Here is a 20582-nt window from a genome sequence, read left to right as displayed (position 1 = left end):
AGAAGTCGGACAAGTTCATCTGGAATGAAGAATGTGAAAAAGCCTTTTCCAAGTTCAAACATATTATAGGATCACCGCCCATACTAAAAAAAACCAGAACAAGGTAAACCCTTTTCCATTTTCCTTTCATTTTCAACTAACACTATCAGTTTCGTACTTGTAACAGAAACAGGAAAAGAGCAACACCCAGTATATTTTGTGAGTAAACTCTTGCAAAATGCCGAAACAAGATATCCCATGATAGAAAAACTGGCATTCGGCTTAGTCATCACTGCTTGGTGGCTGTGACACTATTTCCAAACACATCCAATCATAGTTCGAACAGGTCATCCCTTGCGACAAATATTGTCAAGTCCAGACTTAGCAGGCAGATTAACAAAATGGGCAATAGAACTCTCTGAATTCGATATTACATATCAATCACGAGGATCACTCAAGGCCCAAGCCTTGGCCGACTTTATCTCAGAATTTACAATCAAAGAAGAAGCACCCAAAACATGGGAACTTTACGTAGATGGGGCATCAAAAGAAAATGGGTGTGGTGCAGGAATCCTACTGAAAGATGACACTGGAGTCCAGGCCGAACAGTCAATCAAATTCCTCTTCGAAGCAACAAACAATCAGACCGAATATGAAGCGCTTTTGGCAGGACTAAGGTTAGCCAAAGAAATAGAAATTACGAGCCTAAAGGTACACTGTGACTCCCTACTTGTAGTACAACAAGTAAACGGCCATTTTCAGGTACGAAATCCACTTCTAGAAAAGTATTTATGTTCGGTCAAAATAATGATAAAGTCTTTTCAAAACTTTGAAATACTGCACATACCTATAGAACAAAACTGTAGGGCCGATATCTTATCCAAATTAGCCACACACAGAATAACAGATCAAACAGAAACATTGAATCACATTACATTAACAGAACCAAGTTTAGATATCAAACCTGTTCTAAGCATGTCATAGAAAGAAGATTGGCAAAGCCCATTCATTCGCTATCTAAAATTTGGGGAGATACCACAAGACGAAAAATCGAGGTCATTCAGATATAAGGCAAACCACTATACTATAATCGGAGCGGACCTGTACATGCGGGGTATTTCCAGACCTCTACTAAAATGCCTGAGCCGAGCAGAAGCCGAAGCTACCTTGGACGACGTACACGGCGGGGTCTGCAGACATCATACCGAAAGCAGGAGTCTGGCCACAAAAATACTCCGAGCAAGATACTATTGGCCAACACTAAGAAACGATTGCAGAAACAAAGTACAAAGATGCAATGCATGTCAAAAATGTGCACCCCTAATACACAACCTAGCCGAGCTATTACACACTTCAGACGTCAGCTGGCTATTTCATAAATGGGGGATGGTCATACTAGACCATTTCCAGTTTCAACAGGATAGGTAAAGTTCCTTTTGGTAGCTCTTGATTATTTCACAAAATGGATAGAAGCATAGCCTCTTGCGAAAATAACAGTAGAAAAGGTACAAAATTTCATTTGGAAATAAATTATATGTAGATTCGGTTTACCTAGAGAAATTATATCTGATAATGGCAGACAATTCACAGATAAGAAAATTGTTTCATATATAACCGACCAACATATCAAACATCGTTTTTTCTCCGTCGAACATCCACAAACCAACGGGCTCGCAGAGGCGGCTAACAAGGTGATTTTTCACGCCTTAAAAAAGAAATTAACAGATGCTAAAGGACGCTGGGCCGAGCTTATACCAAAGGTACTATGAAGTTATAACACAACACCTCAGACCACAACAAATGAAAGCCCGTTTCGGCTGGTCTATGGAACAGACTGTATGATACCTGTTGAGATCAGCCAAGGGTCGACTCGAATCGAGTACTTCGACGAACAAGATACCTCGGAAGCCAGATCGGCCGAACTTGACCTAATAAATAAAGAACAAAGCCTAGCCGAGCTAAGACAAAAAGCAATGCAGGCAGCAATGCAAAAGCAATATAACAAGAAAGTACGACCAAGAGCCTTTAAAGAGGGGGATTTGGTACTAAGGCAAATGGAAGAAGTTTGAAAACCACCAGGACACGGAAAGCTAGCTGCTAATTGGGAAGGCCCTTTCCGCGTCTCTAGAGTCATCGGAAAAGGAGCATACTCCCTTCAAACACTAGAAGGAACAGCTCTTCCCAACACTTGGAACATTTCATCTTTAAAATTGTATTACAGTTGAAACTTTATGGTATATGTGAACTGGCCATGTACTCTTTTTCCTGATCACGAGGTTTTATCCCTAAGGAGGGTTTTACTCGGACAGGTTTTAACGAGGCTGACCATTTCACGCTCCCCTAAAAGAAATTCAAAACTATATACAAATGAATATATCAATCTTTATGCAATCACTCATACTTTATTCTTGCCAAATAAATAGCATCGAGCCAACAAGGCAATACTTCCATATCACCAATGTCGAAATTGACTTCATATGTCGGATCAAATAAAAACAAACGATTCCAAAGTGGGTCAAAAAAAGTGAGAATTTTAACATCCAACTATCTAAACAGATATGTCGAACATCATTAAACTAACCAGCACATCAAAAGCTGGAAGCAAAACATTCATTACAGTTCAAACCGACACCATAGGTCGAATAAAACAAAGTTTTAAGTACTCCGAATAAATTCGGAAAAAACCAAATAAAGTTTCAAAATAATTACAAATAAAACAAATAAACTAGGAAGGGGGAGTAACATTCTCAGCATGCTCCTCATCGGCCTCAATTTCTGCAAGTTCACCATTGATCACCACTTTGGTCACATCAAGCTTCTCCACAGCAAAGTTAGAAAAAAACAATTGAACCTGACTGACAGCATGGTCGAACCCTGCGAAAAATATTTCGAGCACTTCCACCTCTAGCTCATGGATCCGAGAGGTCATTTCTCCTTTTATTCTTATCATTTTCTTTATTTTCAGCCTGCAAGAGACGAATCTAGTCCTGCAACCTCAAAATTTCTTCTTCTCCACTCTTTACTTTTCTGGTCAAATCAACGATGACCTCGTCCCTTTCCCTCAAAGACTGCTCCAGTCCAACCACCTTATCTACAGCGATTCGTTGCTCCGAAGCCAAAAACTCAATTGCACACCCAACACATAATAAATGGGAAGCAACAACCTAAAAGAAAAAACAAAAAGCAGCATCAGTGCATCACAATTCAAACACAGTAAAAATAGGTACTGTTCGTAAAAAGATTATCTAGAAAAACTTTTCTGTCGCCTCAACACCAGTACATCGGGTCAAACCTATATCCCCAGGATATTGGGAAACATGGTCAAAGAGCTCAGAGATAGGGTACTGGTCACTCCAGACGGAATGAGGATTAGCCCCATCAATGTAACCGTAAAGCTTCCTTTGTCTCTCAAAAACAGTCTTGTCAGTAAAATCCCCTTCAGAAAGAACTTCAAGCCACTTCTCAGAGTCAAGTTTTCTCCTTTTTGGAGAAAGAGGGAGCTGGGCAGAAGAATAAGCCACATCCCCACCCCCTTCCCTCGCCATACCTGATACGCTACCAGTCTTATCACCTTTCTTTTTCAAAAACGATTGAAGGCGGGAAGTACTCAAATTTGAAACCCTTTCACTTATAACATGCAAATTTCAAATAAAAAATTGTTCACGCAAAACACAGGCAAATAAACAAATACACAATACCTATATATGCTTCCAACCCTTCTCTATCATTTCCTTCATCATACTTAAGCAATTCTGGGATAGACAAACATTCACCCTCCGCGAAACACTTAATTAAAAAATTCAAAAATCTATTTTCTTCCTCACTCCTCTCAATAGAGTCCAAAATCTGCATTGGCTCTGGATACCAATACAAGGGAAACCTTTCAACAAGTTCATCATCCAAGTAAGACGGATATTCAGTCTCATGAGAACGAACTTTCATAAACATGGCTTTAAAATTTTTAAAAGATGATTTGTAAAAAAGGAAAATAGAGCGGCCCGGATAACTGCTCAGAAAAATTCACAACCCTTTTCGAACTCTTTTTGACTGAAACAGAGAAAAGAAAACGTTCAATGAAGACGAAAAACTCAGGAAATTCATCAAACATTGAAAAGCCTTAAAAAATGCCCAAAAATTTTGATGTAATTGGGATGGAGCACAGTTGAGTTGGGTCAAAACATTACACTCGAAATCAGTAAAATGGAACCTTAGAAAAAACTCGAAAAAACACAGAGTATACATGTAAAAATAACTCCAGTCACCCCTCTTTTCACAAACCCTCTCATCACTATTGTAAGGCACTAATTCGACACCTATGCCAGACCCCTCTTTCGACAATTTCAAAGACCTAGCTTCACGAAGAGACTCCTCATCACAGTAAAAAGAAGCGCGGGTTTTAACGTCTACATGTACCCACTGGTAGAGATTCTCACTTTTAACCTCTACTACCTTTTCCTTTTCTTTTTCTCCCTCTTTCCCTCTCTCTCTAACCATTATGAAAACGAAACGACAAAAAAGAAAAATAGGAAGACTAACCTTTCGCAGTCATATTTCATTCACTTAAGCAAAGACCTTTGAGATAAAAACTTCGTATAGTTTTTTAAGGGAAAAACTGTAATAAAGGAGCATAATAACCCACTCACTAAGAGGGTAACTCAAAAAGCATAACCGTTCACATACCAAGGAGATTTCCAAAGCCCAAATCCAAGTGAAAAGATAATACACACATTTATTGCAAATAACGGTTTTCGAAAAAAATTTATTACATGAATTTACGTGGAAGATAAGTAAAACGCCCAAGCTTGAGAGAACTATCGCACGTTGAGCTTGGGAGCTGGGGTGTTATTAACAAAAACCGAAGTATAACCACATTCTAAAGCTCAACTTGCTAAAACATGAAAATCGCAAGTTAAGCTTGGGGGCTATGTAATGTAACCCTTAAACATTGGATAAGCCGAGTTATACCTCGGTCTGCTTACCCCAAACTGAAACGATAAAGTCTCTCAACGTATCCGAATCTTTTCCAAAGATCTCGCCCGCATGTGTTTACGTCGGTCATGAAAATCTTGGCACTCATCAACGAACAAATCAACCTGGAGCACACTATAAATCGAACTGATGGACAATCATATGACTCATTTAGCAACAACGTACTACTATACAAACGACTTGTATCCCGAACACTTTTTCTTCTTATATAATTCTTTACTGATTTGAGTGTCGAAGTCCTTTTTGCAGGTAGCACGCTCGGATCCGAATTCACAAAGATACATCGAATTTGGTTCGAATTATGAAGCTAATAAAGGTCAATACAAAGCCGACACCAAGCTCGGAAGAAGTACCTTGCAAGAACAGGTTTAATTTCATGATACATAAAATAAAATAGAGACCCACCTAATATACATAAAAGAATAATGTTTGTGGTTTCAAACTTTTCAATACCTAGCAAGAATCTAACATTTTGGAGGGTTTTTGGAGAAAGTAACTAATAACTAAAATAAGATAGTGTATATTGTATAGTATTAGTTTTATTGAAATAGTTGAATAACGAAAGACTTGCACATATATACAATCGCGTAATTAATTAATTAATTAATTGACAAATATAAACCATGCATCTCTTCAACTTTTTCAAAGCTATTAATATTTTTTTCGTATGAAAAGAGTAAGTATATATGCTTTTAATTAGACCGTGGGTTTGAACTGTGTTTGCTTGGAAGTATCAAATTGCTAGCTAGCTAGCTATAATGTTCTGTTTTCATCATTTTTTCTTTTTTTTTAAAAAAAATTTCAGCACTAATAATTTTATTATATATATATATATATATATATATATATATATATATATATATATTAAAATAATATTTATATATTACCTACTAAATTAGTCTTTATATTAAAAAAATCACATTTTTAGTAAGCACAAATAAATTTTTTATTAATTGACTATATTAAATTTTTAGCCGTTTACTAAATGCAAAAAAGGAAGAAGAAAGCCATATAGCTATTATTCCATTCTCATTATTTTTTCCATATATGATAAACCACAAAAAGTGGAGGGTATATGTTCCCTTCAAATTAATAAAGCTCTTCTGGCACACACCAAACTTTACTATATACAACAGTTTATATTAGAATTAAAAAAACCCACTTTTCATTAAGTTTGAATTTATTGATGCTATGTTCTTGGCATGCAACTGGGGCAGCCTGTTTCTTTAAAATGGAACATATAAAATTGATTGCTTAATAATTAATTGGACCTTCATAGATGCATATCTAATTGAACTAACTGATTGATTGATATATTTGCACGAGAAAAATATGGTGATGCATTAATTTGTCTACACTCTCTAGAACTTTGTAGCATATTCTTTGCTATTATGTAATTAAGTAAAATATTTGAAAGGAAGAAACGAAAATCAACTCAAAATTATTTTATTTCATATTATTTAATTAATACTAAAATAATTGAGTAATATTAAATATAATAATATATAATCATAGATGTTACATTATATATATAAAATTATGTATAATAAGTTAAATAAATTAATTTAGATTATTGTCTCTTTAGCATTATGTTAATTAAGTATAGTATTTTCCATGAGAAAGATGATTAGTTTTGAATTTTTTTATTGGTATATGTTGTTAAAGTTTTAATTTTTTTAAAGGACACTCTAATGAAAGACATTGATTCTCTTTCTCTAATTAATTAAATAATTATTCATTTAGACAAAATTAAGTATTTAAATAAGCACAAAAAATTATGATAGAATTTTAGTGGGGTTATTGCTGATAAATTTTTCCTATATAAGGAATATAAAGAATTATATGTGGTAACCAACGACCTATAACTCAAATGGTATATAGTCTCTCCATTTTTACCTAAAAATTTTAGATTTGAGTCTCACTCATAATTTTAAAGAAAAAAATTGTATGCTGATAACTTAGCACTACTCAGCTATGAATTTACTAAATAATTAAAATTTCTTAAAAGGTATACATGGTTTCCAAAATTTTATTTCTAAATCATACACTTTAAGAAATATTTTTTTTATTTTTTAAAAAAGAGAAAACAATATTCCTCATGAAGAAAGCAACATTATTGTGTCTGATTTGGACAACTCTCCTTCAAACAATTATGTTTTTTGTCTGATTGCTAAGCACAACATGTGCTTATGAAATCAGTCAATTCAACTTCAAACTATAATAATTGGTCCAATTTGAGATTATTTGTAGTTCCAAAATCCAAATCATAAGAGTCTATTTTTGGTGAAATAGGGTTGGAAGAAACATTTATGGATATGATGGCTTAATTGCCACAAACTTTAGCATCATACACATATTCTGACACCTTTATTTTTGACCATCTTTTTTCAGTTTATTAGGGTAAATGCATGCCTAACAATTGTTTCATTTGATGATATGTTAATGTTACATAGTTAGAGTTATTTGTCAAAATTATTATCAGAAATTGTCAAAATCCAAAGAATAGTTAGAAACAGGGATCATTGCTAAAAAAAATCACATTTTGATACTTTATTTCTTTCCTCTCCAATGAGAAAATTAGTAAAATAAATAATAATATATTTTAATTATTATTCTTGAATTAAAGTAATAGAGAATTGCATGAAATTACAAATTCAATAAGATTGCTAATGTGTTATAGAAAAATCAGAAAGTGCAAAATTTCTTGAAAAATGACATGATATTAAAATTAACTAGTTTTAGTGTTTTTTTTTAACTTTATCAGAAAAGTGGCCAACCTAATTAGTAGGTTATTATTTTAAATTTAAACTATTATTGTATAAAATATAACAAATAGAGTATTAAAATTTATTTAATTAACAAGGAGTATATTATTTCTTACTTAATAATAAATGTATAAGAAAGAGCTGTTCAATGATAATTAAATTCTCAACTTTCTCACTTTAACATGTTTTTTTTGTTTTAAAAATCTTTTTCCGTAAAGAAATTATGTTTTTTTTTGGGTTTGATGAACAATAAATGGGCCTAACAGCCCACAATATCTGAAGTTGGGCCTAAAACTAATATTGTTACCCACTACAAAGAAAAACTAATGACTAGTCCAAAAAAAAGTAATGCAAAAACTCATTCACTAATATCAAATCCTTAAATGAAAATTTGATTATAATATATTAATCTTTAACTTATATATGGATGGGGTTGAGAAATACTATAGGAAATTAAAAAAAAATTATTGCCATTAGTCATTAATGAAAAAAAAAATTATTGACAAAAACCAATGGTTTCAAACTTTCAATATTATTTTCAGAAAAATACCAATGATTTAAGTATTATTTTACTTTTAATACATCAGTATTATTTGCTACTAAATCCAACTTGCATTATTATTAACAGTATTTTAACAATATAAAATAACCGTTAAGATCCTTTTTTTTTAATTAACATTGATGAAAAAACACATGTAGAGCATATTAGCATAACTCTCTTTAAATACAAAATAAAAAATCATTGGGATTTGGGAGCTACTAATAGGTATGGTGACCTAAAGTCTATGTATTAAGATGAGGGACCTATTTGTAGGTACCATTTAGATTTATACACACCAATCACCATTATATACCGTACCAATAGTATACAAAAATAGAATCAACATTAATGTACTAATGTGACATGCTTGTAATTATCCATTTTTTTTATTTTATCTTTGTATAGTGGTGCATGTGGAATTTTGGAAACTACCAAAAGGGAAAGGAATAATATAGTTTGTTTTTTTAATTATTATTAGAGTTTAATTTTGATGTACTGATAGTATAAAGCGTTTTATATAGTCGTGTAATTACATATATTATTTTAGATGACCATTTACGGGTTTAATATGAAAGATAATTATTTTTATATATGTGATATATTATGTAATTAAATATACGTATAAAATTATTTTACACTAACAGTATATCAACATTAAATTTTTATTATTAAATATATATTGAAGGATTTAATACAAGCATTTTTTATCTTAAAAGACATTCATGATGTGCATTTATTTTTTTTTTAATTTAGAAATTGATAATAATGGTACTAGATTAACTAATAGTACAGAAGCTAAAATACAAGTTATGCTTGGTACCACAAAAAGTTACATCAGAAGTAGGGTTAGGGTTGTGGTTCTCTGCCACAACTTAGAATAATTATGTTCATCCATAAGCAACTAGAGAAGGAGAAAAGTTGATTAATCACGTGATGTGCACATGATGCATGTGAAGGGCAGCATCTTATATATTATACAATAAAGTAATCAAACTATAACCTTCATTATTTTCCCTCTAGTTTTTGTGTCAAAAATGTCATGAATAATTTGAACATATTTCATGTAAATTTCATGAAACTCAAACCACTAGCAAAGATGTGTAGTGTATTATATTATGTTAGAAAATATATGGTTAATTCTCAAAAAAAAAAATTAATATTAAAATTTAATTATTTTGTTGGTTTTTATAAAATTTCACTAAATTTTTAATTAAATTCTTATATTTTTTTTAATTGAGTCTTTACATTACTTTTAATTTTTTAATTAGGTTATTTGTAGTGTAAAAAATATTAGAATTAACTGAATATTTTTTTACAAATTAAAAATATTCATAATTAAAAACCTAACTAAATCTTTGATCACATGTATTTTGAAATAAATATTTTGTTAATTTTAATGTTTTTGATATGAAAATAATCTAATTATAAAATTAAAAACAATTGAGGTATCCAATTGAAAAGAAAAAATATAAGGATCTAATTAAAAATTTAGTGAAATCATAGAAACTAACACAATAATTAAACCTAATATTAATTAGAAATAATCAATGAAATATTTATGAAATTGTATAGAGTAATTAAAATGTTAGAATTCTTTTGTGTTGCTTTTTTGTTTGCCACATACTTTTACACTGCTAAATTAAAAATATTATATAGAGTCTCTTTGAAGTGAAGTCTTAATCACTTTATTCAAAGTTTGAGCCATATAGGATCTCACAAATGTGGATTTATAAAAAAAAAACACCATGGAAATTAAAATTTTAGACTATGATGTCTAAAATGCCTACATTCTTGTAATAATGGACAATTAAGAAATAATAATAAACTCCAATAGTAAATAATAATTATAAAAGAGATAGAAGAAAAAAGTTGCAATGGTTTTGTCAAGGGCATACTTCAATGAAAATAAAATAAAATAAAAGAAGATAAAAAGTGTACATAATATGCTTCAAATCAAAGTCTCTTTTTTATTTTTTTTCCTTCATTGGTGGCTTTTCCTGGGCCCTAAAATTATAATAATTGATACTATGAAAAGGCTAAAGGCACAATTGTTAATAGAAGCCTAATCCTTTGGGGTGCATGGAGATTAGGTTTATCCAAAATGTAATGACGATATTACCCCTCAGAACCGTTGGAATTAAAATTAAAATACTGGGTATATAGTCAAACACAAGACATCACATTATCCATAGGAAGAGTGGATATATAGTAATCTAGCAATATATTTTTGTTTCCTCTCTTTTTTTTTGTTTATAAAATTCATATAGGCCTGAGTTAGTAACTTAGTAAATTTTTTGAGAGTATATTATGCGTTAACGTTTGTAATTTTGAAAATTAGACTGTTCTAAAAATATCTAAGGAAATATTTTTTTAAATAAAAAAATCTAATATAATTTTATATTATAATAAATATTATGATTTTTTTATTAATTAATTATTAATGTCAAATTTTATTCACGAATAAAACTCTCTCAATTTATGTCTATTATGATTATTTTAAATTTTAAAATTTATTTTATTAAATATAATTTTTATTCCTTGTATTTATTAAAAATAATTTTTAGGGCAAAACACATAAGTAAACCATAGCTAGGTCAATATTACATGAATCAGCCAAATCAAAAATTGGTTCATCAATCAACCAAATGAGATTTCTATATAATTCGAACCAATTTGGTTCGAACTCAATCTCCATGTAATTCGAACCAATTTGGTTCGAATTACACCTTGTAAAGGTTTGCCAAATAATTCGAACCAATTAGGTTCGAATTAGTGTGAAGAATTAGCCAGCAAGTAATTTGAACTAAGATGGTTCGAATTACTAAGAATTCGTTCCGCACAGCAATTTAAGTTACGAATATAGTTTCTGCATCATGGTTTAATAAAACTCGCAGAGTTATTTATTCCGGTGTGCATTAGACATACATTTCGTTTAAAACTGCGGAGAAAGAACATATTCATTAACTAAATTCCTATTCAAAGTACATCACACTGACGTTAACAAATTCTATCAGTCAGCAACTACAAGTAAGAAAACCGATAATAGTGGAATCTAAACGCGAAATTGAAACAACGAAAGTACCAAATCCACCAAAACACCTAATCATGCCCCCGTGTGTGCTCTGCTCCTCCGAGCTGTGGGCAACTCCGACGTGTGTGGCCCGGCTGCCGACAAAGCCCACACCTCTTTGGCCGATTCGGATCTGCCTTGTCCATATTGGTCCGTATCTTAGTGGACCTCGGCCGACCCTCTCTCGCACGCCTCTTATTGAGGTCAGGGATGACAGTCGGCCCGTCATATGGTGGCCAGAAACCCTCCGAAATGAGAGGTGTGAAACCCATCCGATACACACTGAAGACTGAACTAAGACGATACACGTGGTGGACGTAAGGCTCCCATGTAAGCCGTGAGTAGGCATAGCATGCCAGTGCGTGGGGACACGGGAAATGAAGAGCCTGGAAGTATCCACAGTCACATGTCTGAGATGCAAGCGAGACTTTGTAGCTACCTAGTGAGAAAGAACCAGTCGGAGTTGTTTCTGCGACGGTCAACTCGGAGTTATCTCTGTCGTACACAGTAACGGTGAAGCACCTAGCCGTCTTCAAGTTGGCCTCTATACACTTCACCAAGTGCTGACTAAATTGTTGTCCGGTTCCCATCTGCGCCTCAGCCTCTCTCTCTTTGATAACAAATAATTCCACCAACCTTCCGTATGTTGCCTTCACTAGCGAGCATACAGGTAGGTTTCGTACACCCTTGAGGATCGAGTTCACACACTCAGATATATTCGTCGTCATGTGTCCGAATCTACGCCCCTCATCACAATGCTGTGTCCATAACGAATACTCAATCCGGTTCGCCCAGTCACACATCGCCGGGTCTTCGGACCTAAGAATATCAAACCAGTAATGGAACTCGACCTCGGTCTTAGCGTACGCCGCATTCACAAGTAGCCTCCTTGCGTCTTTGCCCTTGAAGGTGAGGGTGAAATTTGCCGCAACATGTCGAATGCAGAATGCCCGGTATGCAGACGGAGGTAACCAGCCTCCGTCAGGAGCCTCAAGCACGGCCTTGATGCCGTTATGCCTGTCCGAGATAACCAGCAGACCCGGCTGTGGTGTCACATGCTGACGCAGGTGGGAGAGAAAGAAGTATGCGGTCTGTTGTAACGTTTGACCTCCCAAACTCCCTTTCGCTGTCGGAGACTAAGCCGAATCAACCATGTGCACCCATTGCCGAACTCAGAACACTTGCCCACATACCGGCGATAGTCAGATTCCACGACCTTGTACTGTACCCCTCGACGGATGCTGTAAGTCTTGACACTTAAGAGGGCCTCTTCTTTATCCGGAAATTGCTGACCAACCTGAAACTCTGTCAGACCTGCAGACCCTTCAGCATCTCTAGCGCCAAATCCAGCCGGCTACCCAGGTACCCCCTCCTGCCTCATGGCATCCAAGTCCAAAGAGGAAAAATGTGGAGGGTATTGCTGCGTGCCAGAGCTAGAACCACCGCCCGTCCCAGTAGGCTCACTTGCTCCAGCATCATCGTCCTCTGGATCATCCAAGAATCCATCTCCAACCCCAGCCGGTACAAGACACTGTAAAGAGGTCCGCGGATATTCCCCTTCTCCGACCTCGTCGCCTACACTCCCGTTGAGATCAACAGCGAACGAAGGGGAGGCGACAGGTTGGAGGGGCGGCTCGTACGCAGAGACGGAGGAAGATGCCACGGCTGGTCTTGAGCTAGAACCGGCTACCGTGGCTAAAGTGGTGGTATTCCGGTTCGAACCCCCCGAGCTGGACACGGCGTCAACCAACTTTGCCAACAGTTCTGGTGTCCTCACCTCTGGAAACTGCCGGCGACAATGAAACATGACCTGCAAGTCATCATCACTCCCGATTGTGAAACAATCGTACTTTACGGTTTCCTGGAGCACCGTGATTGGAATTTGATAAAAAAAATTTCTTAACCCGTTTCACACCTTCTAGACCAAGTTTCAGCAGTACAGAGCTAACAAGGTCCTCATACCTCGTCGTAGGCCTTACGATAACACAGAGAAGATCCTTATCAGTGAACTTCACACCGGAATGAGTTTTCCTCTTAATGGATCCTCTATGGTGAACCAACACTACGAAACTCTCCTCACTAGCCATCTTAGCTCCTCTCTAATGATACCAACTCACGTTCAAACCATATAAATACAGCTCTGGTCCTCACTAATTGGTTCGAATTATTTGGCAAACATTTACAAGGTGTAATTCGAACCTAATTGGTTCGAATTACATGGAGATTGAGTTCGAACCAAATTGGTTCGAATTATATAGAAATCTCCTTTGGTTGATTGATGAACCAATTTTTGATTTGACTAATTCATGTAATATTGACCTAGTTATGATTTACTTATGTGTTTTGCCCTAATTTTTAGTTTAATTTATCAAACAAAGATATTACAGATTTAAAAAGTTATCTTTTAAAAATAGTTTTGATGAACTACTTATAAAAAATAAAAAAGTTTCAACTTTTTTCGTTTATAAAGATTAATTATATTTTCCCATTTACTTTGATTATTATTTGTCCTTTTTTTCTCATTTAGTGGGTTGATAATATTATTTTAGTTTTCTTCCCAATAATAAGTATAGTTTTTCTCTCCCAAGATTTGCAATTGTTGGGTATATCTAATTTTTTCCCTCAAGAAAATATGGTAAAAAAGTTACCGTACGATTCAACAAATCAAACACTACTGAATATTTTGTAAAAACATAAAAAAAAAGTTGAAAAAGTAATATGTTTTAATTAATATACCTTTTAAACTTCATGTAAAGCTTGTATATATCTCTCTTTTACATGGCTGTATCAAACTTACATTATAAGTTAAAGTTCTCAAAATTAAAAAATTCTATATAGTATTCTATAAATATTTATTAAGAAGATCTTTTACCGAAATTAGGATTCTCTTTTCCAAAAAAAATTAGGATATGAATTTGTAATCAATTCATAGTTCTTATCCTAAAATATCATTTAATTTTAGATATCGATTCACAACAAATAATCTTACATTTATTTATATTATATATACACGCACATGTATTAATGCTACCTTATTATGATGATATTATCCATTTAATTAATTCCAAATATACTACAATGGATCATCATCATATAATAATACAGTTTGCAATTACAAAATAAAACTAATAAAATTACATTCTAACGAAACAAAATTGTCAATTTAATTTCTCTCTAATCACTCACCTTAATAATAATAATAATAATAATAATAATAATAATAATAATAATAATAATAATAATAATAATGGCAAAATATTTTTTTGTCTTTGAAATTTAATAAAAGTTTTAAAAATACTTTTAAATTTTATTTTGTTTCAATTTTATCCCAAAAATTTTCTATTTGCATTAAATATACCCTGACGACTAATTTTTCAAGAAAATTCAAGACCAATTCAACAACAATTTTATAAGAACAACCTTCAACACAAGCAAATCAAGTATAATTTTTATGCATTAATGTTATATTGATCTTAGATTTTTTGAAAAATTAGCCGTCGAGAGTATATTTGATGCAAATAAAAAACTTTTAGAACAAAATTGAAACAAAATAAAACTTAAGGGTATTTTTAAAACTTTTTGCCAAATTTTAAGGACAAAAAATATACTTTACCCTAATAATAATAATAATAATAATAATAATAATAATAATAATAATAATAATAATAATAATAATAATAATGTTATATTTATACAATTATTATAAGTAATTTATATTGAATAATTTTTTTAATCAACGATTTATTAAAATATTGTAATCCTAATTTTAAAAAACAATGTTACATGATAGTAAATATTATTATTTTTTGTCAATAATAATTTATTCCCATATTTATAAAAATTTTACATATAAAAAGTATATAATTTGCACTTGTATTCACTAGAATTTTACATACATGAATCAATACAATTTACACTCATATTTTTCAGAATTTATACACATAAATTAATAAAATTTATTTGTTAAAGATAATTTAATTTTTGTGGCTTTGTACTAGTCAAATGATGATAAAAAATTATTGATCTCTAAGAATTTTTCAATTTAAAAGTATTTGTAAATTTAAAAATGTGGAAAAAATAAAATTTACACTATAATCACTCAAACAATTTTTAGAAACATTTGAATAAAATATATTAATCTTAAAGAAAATTGACACTAATAACAAGTAAAAGGAATACATATATTCTTTTAATTAAATTAGATACCCAATTCCCCATGATTTATGTTTAGAATTTCACAAAATAGAAAGTAGAAATATACATTTTCCAATTTGAATAAATGCAATTTGTCTTTTCATTTTTAACACCAAATGTTCCAAATTAGGTGCTCCACATAGCCTGCTATAAAGCTGCAGTGCTACCATCATACAGAATTAGAATTTCACAAAAAAAAAAATAAAAAAAACAAAAAAATATTTTCCCTTTAGAATATGGTGTCTCAGTCCTGCATAAAATAAAAAAAAAACTCCAATTTAGTTTTTTTTTTCTTTTAATGTAAAACAAAACACCCCAATTGAAATTTTGTCATGTATAAAATTGAAAAAGAAAAAAAAAGAAAAAATTGACATAAAAAAAAATAGTTAGCAGTTTAGCACTTACCAGTTATCAAAGGATGATAGCATGATGTAATGTTTCTAAGATTTTGGTGTATTTAAGATTTTTATACACACTTCGCTTAGTACTAAGTAGACAACACATGTATTGAAGCTCTAGATTTGATTTGATGAGAGACTTTGCATTCTCCTTTCTTTGATTCAGGTTGACCTCTCTCTCTCTCTCTCTCTCTCTACTTTTGATGTTGTGTTGTTGCTCATATTCATCATTCATTACAATATTTTTTGTTTTTCTTAGACCAAAACCACAGACACCGCTCCTGTTCATTTTTTTTCTTTTATTTTTCATATATTCTTGCTTTTCCTTTACTGCTCTCTCTCTCTCTCTCTCTCTCTCTCTCTCTCTCTTTTCTGTGGTTTCCTCCACTGCAAACCAAGCTTCCTTTCCAGCTAGTTAAGGTCCTATAAGCCCTTCCTTGCACCTCAACCACAACAACAACACCCCACCAACCATTTTGCCACCTTTTTCCTTTTTTCTTCTCTATAATCTTCCAATTCTAACCCTCCTTCCAAATCTTCACCCTCAAAATTAGATTTTTGTCTGGCATTCCTCTCCAATTTGTGTTTTTTAAATTAACTTCTCTTACCCTTTGAGTTCTTTTGGTTTTCTATTAGGACCACTTGTATGTACCACTGCATCTTCTTTTTGCAGCATCTGGAATTTGTTGTAGTAGGGTTTATTATTGTGCTTCTCTCTCTGTGGATCATTGAAGCTAATCCTCTTTGTTTTTGCTTGCTTCAGTGGGGTTCTCAAGGTAGGAAGACATAGGAGGCTGGTAAATGCTTTTGTTCTTCTGAACCACCTTTGTTTTAATATACATAAATTTAATGGATAATTCACATTCTTCTTTATCTTTTGTTTACTTGGATCATAAGTGATGCTTTGCTAGTTCTCTTTTCTTTTCAATTGGAATTTGTTTATGGGAATGATGATCAATATAGGTGCTTTTACTTTTCCATTAAATTGTGAATTTTACAGTGTGTGCCTTTTTTATTGTTCAATGCTTTGAGTGTTGTTTTAGGTTTTGGCCTAAATGAATCCCATACACTTTTCCTTTAATGAATTGGATTGTTTTTGCTGTGTGCCTTGGTAATCCTGATAATCTAAGATCTTGAGAGTTATCTTATTGAAAATTTGGAGTCTAGCATTATCTTTATATCATGATTAAGCTTCAGTGAGTGATTAGTTGACATGTTGATTTTGGGAATTTTTTGTGTGAGATTGTTGCAATTGCAAGAGCTGATATGTTGGCTGCAAATTAGAATGTTCAGATTTTTCATTTGTGTTTAGAAGCATTGTGTAAAGGGAATACTTAACTAGGTTCTTACATTCAGGTGGGAATGCCTTAAATCTACCAGCTGGAGGAGCTTGGAGGGAGAAATTGATCAATTTGTAGCTACCAACTATGTCATCCAATAGTTCTTTGAATGTCGAATTGTCGAAGAAGACATCTTTTTTCGGTTTGAAACGATGGGTTTTGATTGGGATCGGAGTCAGTGCCTTTATAGTGCTGATTCTTGGTGTATTGTCTGTATGGGTGATGTTTCGGAGAAAGTCTAGGAGATCTGTTGACAAGTACTCTCAATCCAAGATACCAAATGTGTCGAAAGATATCAGGGTTGATAAGGTTGGGGTGCAGAGTTCTTATGTGGAGCCGGAAAATGTGTCTGTTTCAGTTCATGACAAGGCAAATGATAAGAGTTCAGAGAAGATAACAGTTCATTTGGCCATGAGTAAATCCAGTGATCATGATAATATTAGTCAGTGCAGTTCAAGCTATCACCACGAGAGAGGATTTAGTTCGATGTCTGGGGAAGAAGGAAGTTCCGGGAATGGTAAGAAGCAATCTATGTTGTCATATGGAGGAGGGATGGTGACTGCCTCTCCTTTAGTTGGGTTGCCGGAATTTTCTCATCTCGGGTGGGGCCACTGGTTTACACTCAGGGATCTTCAACTAGCAACGAATCGTTTCTCGCAGGAGAATGTTATCGGTGAGGGTGGCTATGGGGTTGTTTATAGGGGCAGATTGATCAATGGAAGCGAGGTGGCAGTAAAGAAGCTTCTTAACAATTTGTAAGGATACTTCTAGTTTATAGTGTAGTTGATTTGCTTCCTTCCAACCTTTCTTGATTCTTTCGATCTAGTTATCAAAGCTTGGTGGTTGTTCTTTTGTGACTGAAAATAGGGGACAAGCAGAGAAAGAATTCAGGGTTGAAGTCGAGGCGATAGGGCATGTTAGACATAAACATCTCGTGCGCCTGCTTGGATATTGTGTAGAGGGTGTTAATAGGTACTTATTTTTAGCAAAGCAATTCATTTTAAGTACATAGCAATAGCATTTTAGCTTAATTATGTTTCTTTCTCTGTCGTGACGATCGATGTTCAGGCTGCTAGTGTATGAATATGTGAATAATGGTAACTTAGAGCAATGGCTGCATGGCTCCATGGAACAGGGGACACTTACTTGGGAGGCACGCATCAAAGTTGTGCTCGGCACAGCCAAAGCGTAAGTTTAACACATACCTACTTTTATCTTAACTTTAGAATACTACAGTTGAGTTTTAACATGAGACAATTGATTCTTGGCAGGCTTGCTTACTTACATGAAGCAATTGAACCGAAAGTTGTTCACCGGGATATAAAGTCTAGCAATATATTGATCGATGACGAGTTCAACGCAAAGGTTTCTGATTTCGGTCTGGCCAAACTATTGGATTCAGGAGAAAGTCACATAACAACTAGAGTTATGGGAACATTTGGGTATGCAGTACATTTCGACACGCCTTTCCTTTTGTGTTATTTAAAGGATTTGAACACTTTTGAACACTCACTCCTATTGTGTGTTCCAGTTATGTGGCACCAGAATATGCTAATAGTGGCCTCTTAAATGAGAAGAGCGACATTTACAGCTTCGGTGTCCTCCTGCTGGAAGCAGTTACCGGAAGGGACCCTGTAGACTATGCTCGGCCGCCTAATGAGGTATCTAATCCATTTCTCTATTCTTTCAAGTTATTGTTACTCTTCATGTAGCTGATGGACTTAAATCTATTGTCATGACAGGTTAATCTGGTTGAATGGCTCAAGATGATGGTGGGAACAAGGAGGGCCGAGGAAGTAGTTGACTCGAGACTTGAGGTTAAACCAACAACACGCGCTTTGAAGCGTGCCCTTCTTGTTGCGCTGAGGTGTGTTGATCCTGATGCGGATAAAAGGCCTAAAATGAGTCAAGTTGTAAGGATGCTTGAAGCCGATGAATATCCATTTCGAGAGGTTTGCATTCTATAACTTGTCTTCTAAGTTAAGTTTTGTTTTAGGATTCCTTGCTCTTGAATCTTTTACAACATTTTCTCAAAATCTTTATCCTATATGCATTCTTACCAAAGTTTATCTATTGAGTTGATCATAGATCCTTAGTCTTCTTGACTCGATGCTTGTCGAAAGACTCGAAAACACTAGACTTAAACTACACAGCTGATTGATATAATCGTCCTTCCAGGATCGAAGGAATAGAAAGAGCCGCACTGCCAGCATGGAAATCGAGTCTGTTAGTTGCGGTCCATCCAACGGCGAAAAGGCAGGGAATTCCGAAGGCATTGTGCCGGCGAGAATGGAGGGACAGGGACAGGATTGAGAACCACACGACAAGGTACAATTCCGGTTGTACTCGCTCCGGTAACAAGAAACATTCCATATATATGTCCAAGCTTATGCCCTGTAAGAAAATTTTGCCTGCATCTAAGAAGAGAATCTGATCATATATTCCATTCTGATAATGAAGCATTTTTTTCTTTTCACTTTTTCATTCAATGTGGCCATTGAAGACTATTATGATACACATAACACACCAACCATGTCTGAGAAGAGGAGGGTAGAATGAGAATCAGTGATGCCAATGATAGTGTCAATGTTGTACAGAGATGCCTATCTTTCATTTACATGATTGTTAATTTTTTGGACTCTTTCAACTCTCCATGAGAGTGGAGAAAGTTAGAAACTAATATTTATTTGGCTTCATTTTCTTCCCACAATTATATATGTTTGCTTGTTAAAGTATTTAGTTAAGTTATAGGAAAATGTTACCTTAATATCCATCTTATTTTGTTAAGTATCATATTAACACTTACTTTTAAATGTTCAAATAATATTGATAATAATGCCATTCAAATTCCAAGTTGCCACAATGATTTAACAGGAAATGGGTATTGTAAGGTGTAGACAAAAATCTCTTTTTTTCTGACAAAAAAAAATTCCCATTTCAAGATGCCAATATGGTTGGCTTAGCTAGTTATGCTCATTTTTTTTATTCCTTTCCAAATAATAATTATTCCATTCCATTCCATTAATATCAATGGTAACTTGAATACTACAATTGTTAAATTCCCTTATTAGTAGATCTGTATGTAAGTCTTGTGTAACAGAAATTAAATTGTGACAATTTTGTTAGTCCTATTTATTAACTATTAAGATAGAATTAGAATTTAGTAGGGAAACCTCTTAGCACTAAAGTTCATATATTTGTTATTTATTTCAAAAAATATAATCTTTTTTGAAGTATTACTAGGTAGTGTCTTGAACTTGAAGTATCATTTATTGGGCTGCAGTCAAACAAAGTGAATTCAAGCTT

General features: G+C 33.5%; 1 protein-coding gene across 4 annotated transcripts; it reads left to right on the top strand.

The window, feature by feature from the left end:
• The first annotated feature begins 15972 nt into the window (after nt 1-15972).
• On the top strand, nt 15973-20008 carry LOC130942011 (probable receptor-like protein kinase At2g42960). Of its 4 annotated transcripts, XR_009070755.1 has the most exons (10): nt 15973-16102; nt 16700-16733; nt 17293-18031; nt 18144-18248; nt 18345-18464; nt 18548-18718; nt 18808-18937; nt 19019-19228; nt 19455-19672; nt 19780-20008. XR_009070755.1 is itself a non-coding variant. In XM_057870674.1 (9 exons), the coding sequence occupies exons 3-9, from the start codon at nt 17364-17366 to the stop codon at nt 19587-19589; spliced, it is 1539 nt and encodes a 512-aa protein (XP_057726657.1). In that variant the 5' UTR covers nt 15973-16102; nt 16700-16733; nt 17293-17363; the 3' UTR covers nt 19590-20008. The 4 variants fall into 4 exon arrangements, 3 of the variants coding, with proteins under 3 accessions (XP_057726657.1, XP_057726659.1, XP_057726658.1); XM_057870674.1 differs by having other exon boundaries at nt 19455-20008; XM_057870676.1 differs by lacking the exon at nt 15973-16102 and having other exon boundaries at nt 16209-16712; nt 19455-20008.
• Nucleotides 20009-20582: the final 574 nt, after the last annotated feature.

Source organism: Arachis stenosperma, chromosome 7 (genome assembly GCF_014773155.1).
Source record: "Arachis stenosperma cultivar V10309 chromosome 7, arast.V10309.gnm1.PFL2, whole genome shotgun sequence".
Taxonomy (NCBI): Eukaryota; Viridiplantae; Streptophyta; class Magnoliopsida; order Fabales; family Fabaceae; genus Arachis; species Arachis stenosperma.
The sequence above is the reverse complement of the archived record's forward strand: the minus strand, read 5'-3'. Positions and strand labels throughout refer to the sequence as shown.

Bases quoted from the DNA above. Each gene is read 5' to 3' on its own strand.
- LOC130942011 (XM_057870674.1), top strand. From the start codon at position 17,364: ATGTCATCCAATAGTTCTTTGAATGTCGAATTGTCGAAGAAGACATCT. The intron at 18,032-18,143 runs GTAAGGATACTT...GACTGAAAATAG, and splicing joins AAGAAGCTTCTTAACAATTT to GGGACAAGCAGAGAAAGAAT. The intron at 18,249-18,344 runs GTACTTATTTTT...ATCGATGTTCAG, and splicing joins TGTGTAGAGGGTGTTAATAG to GCTGCTAGTGTATGAATATG.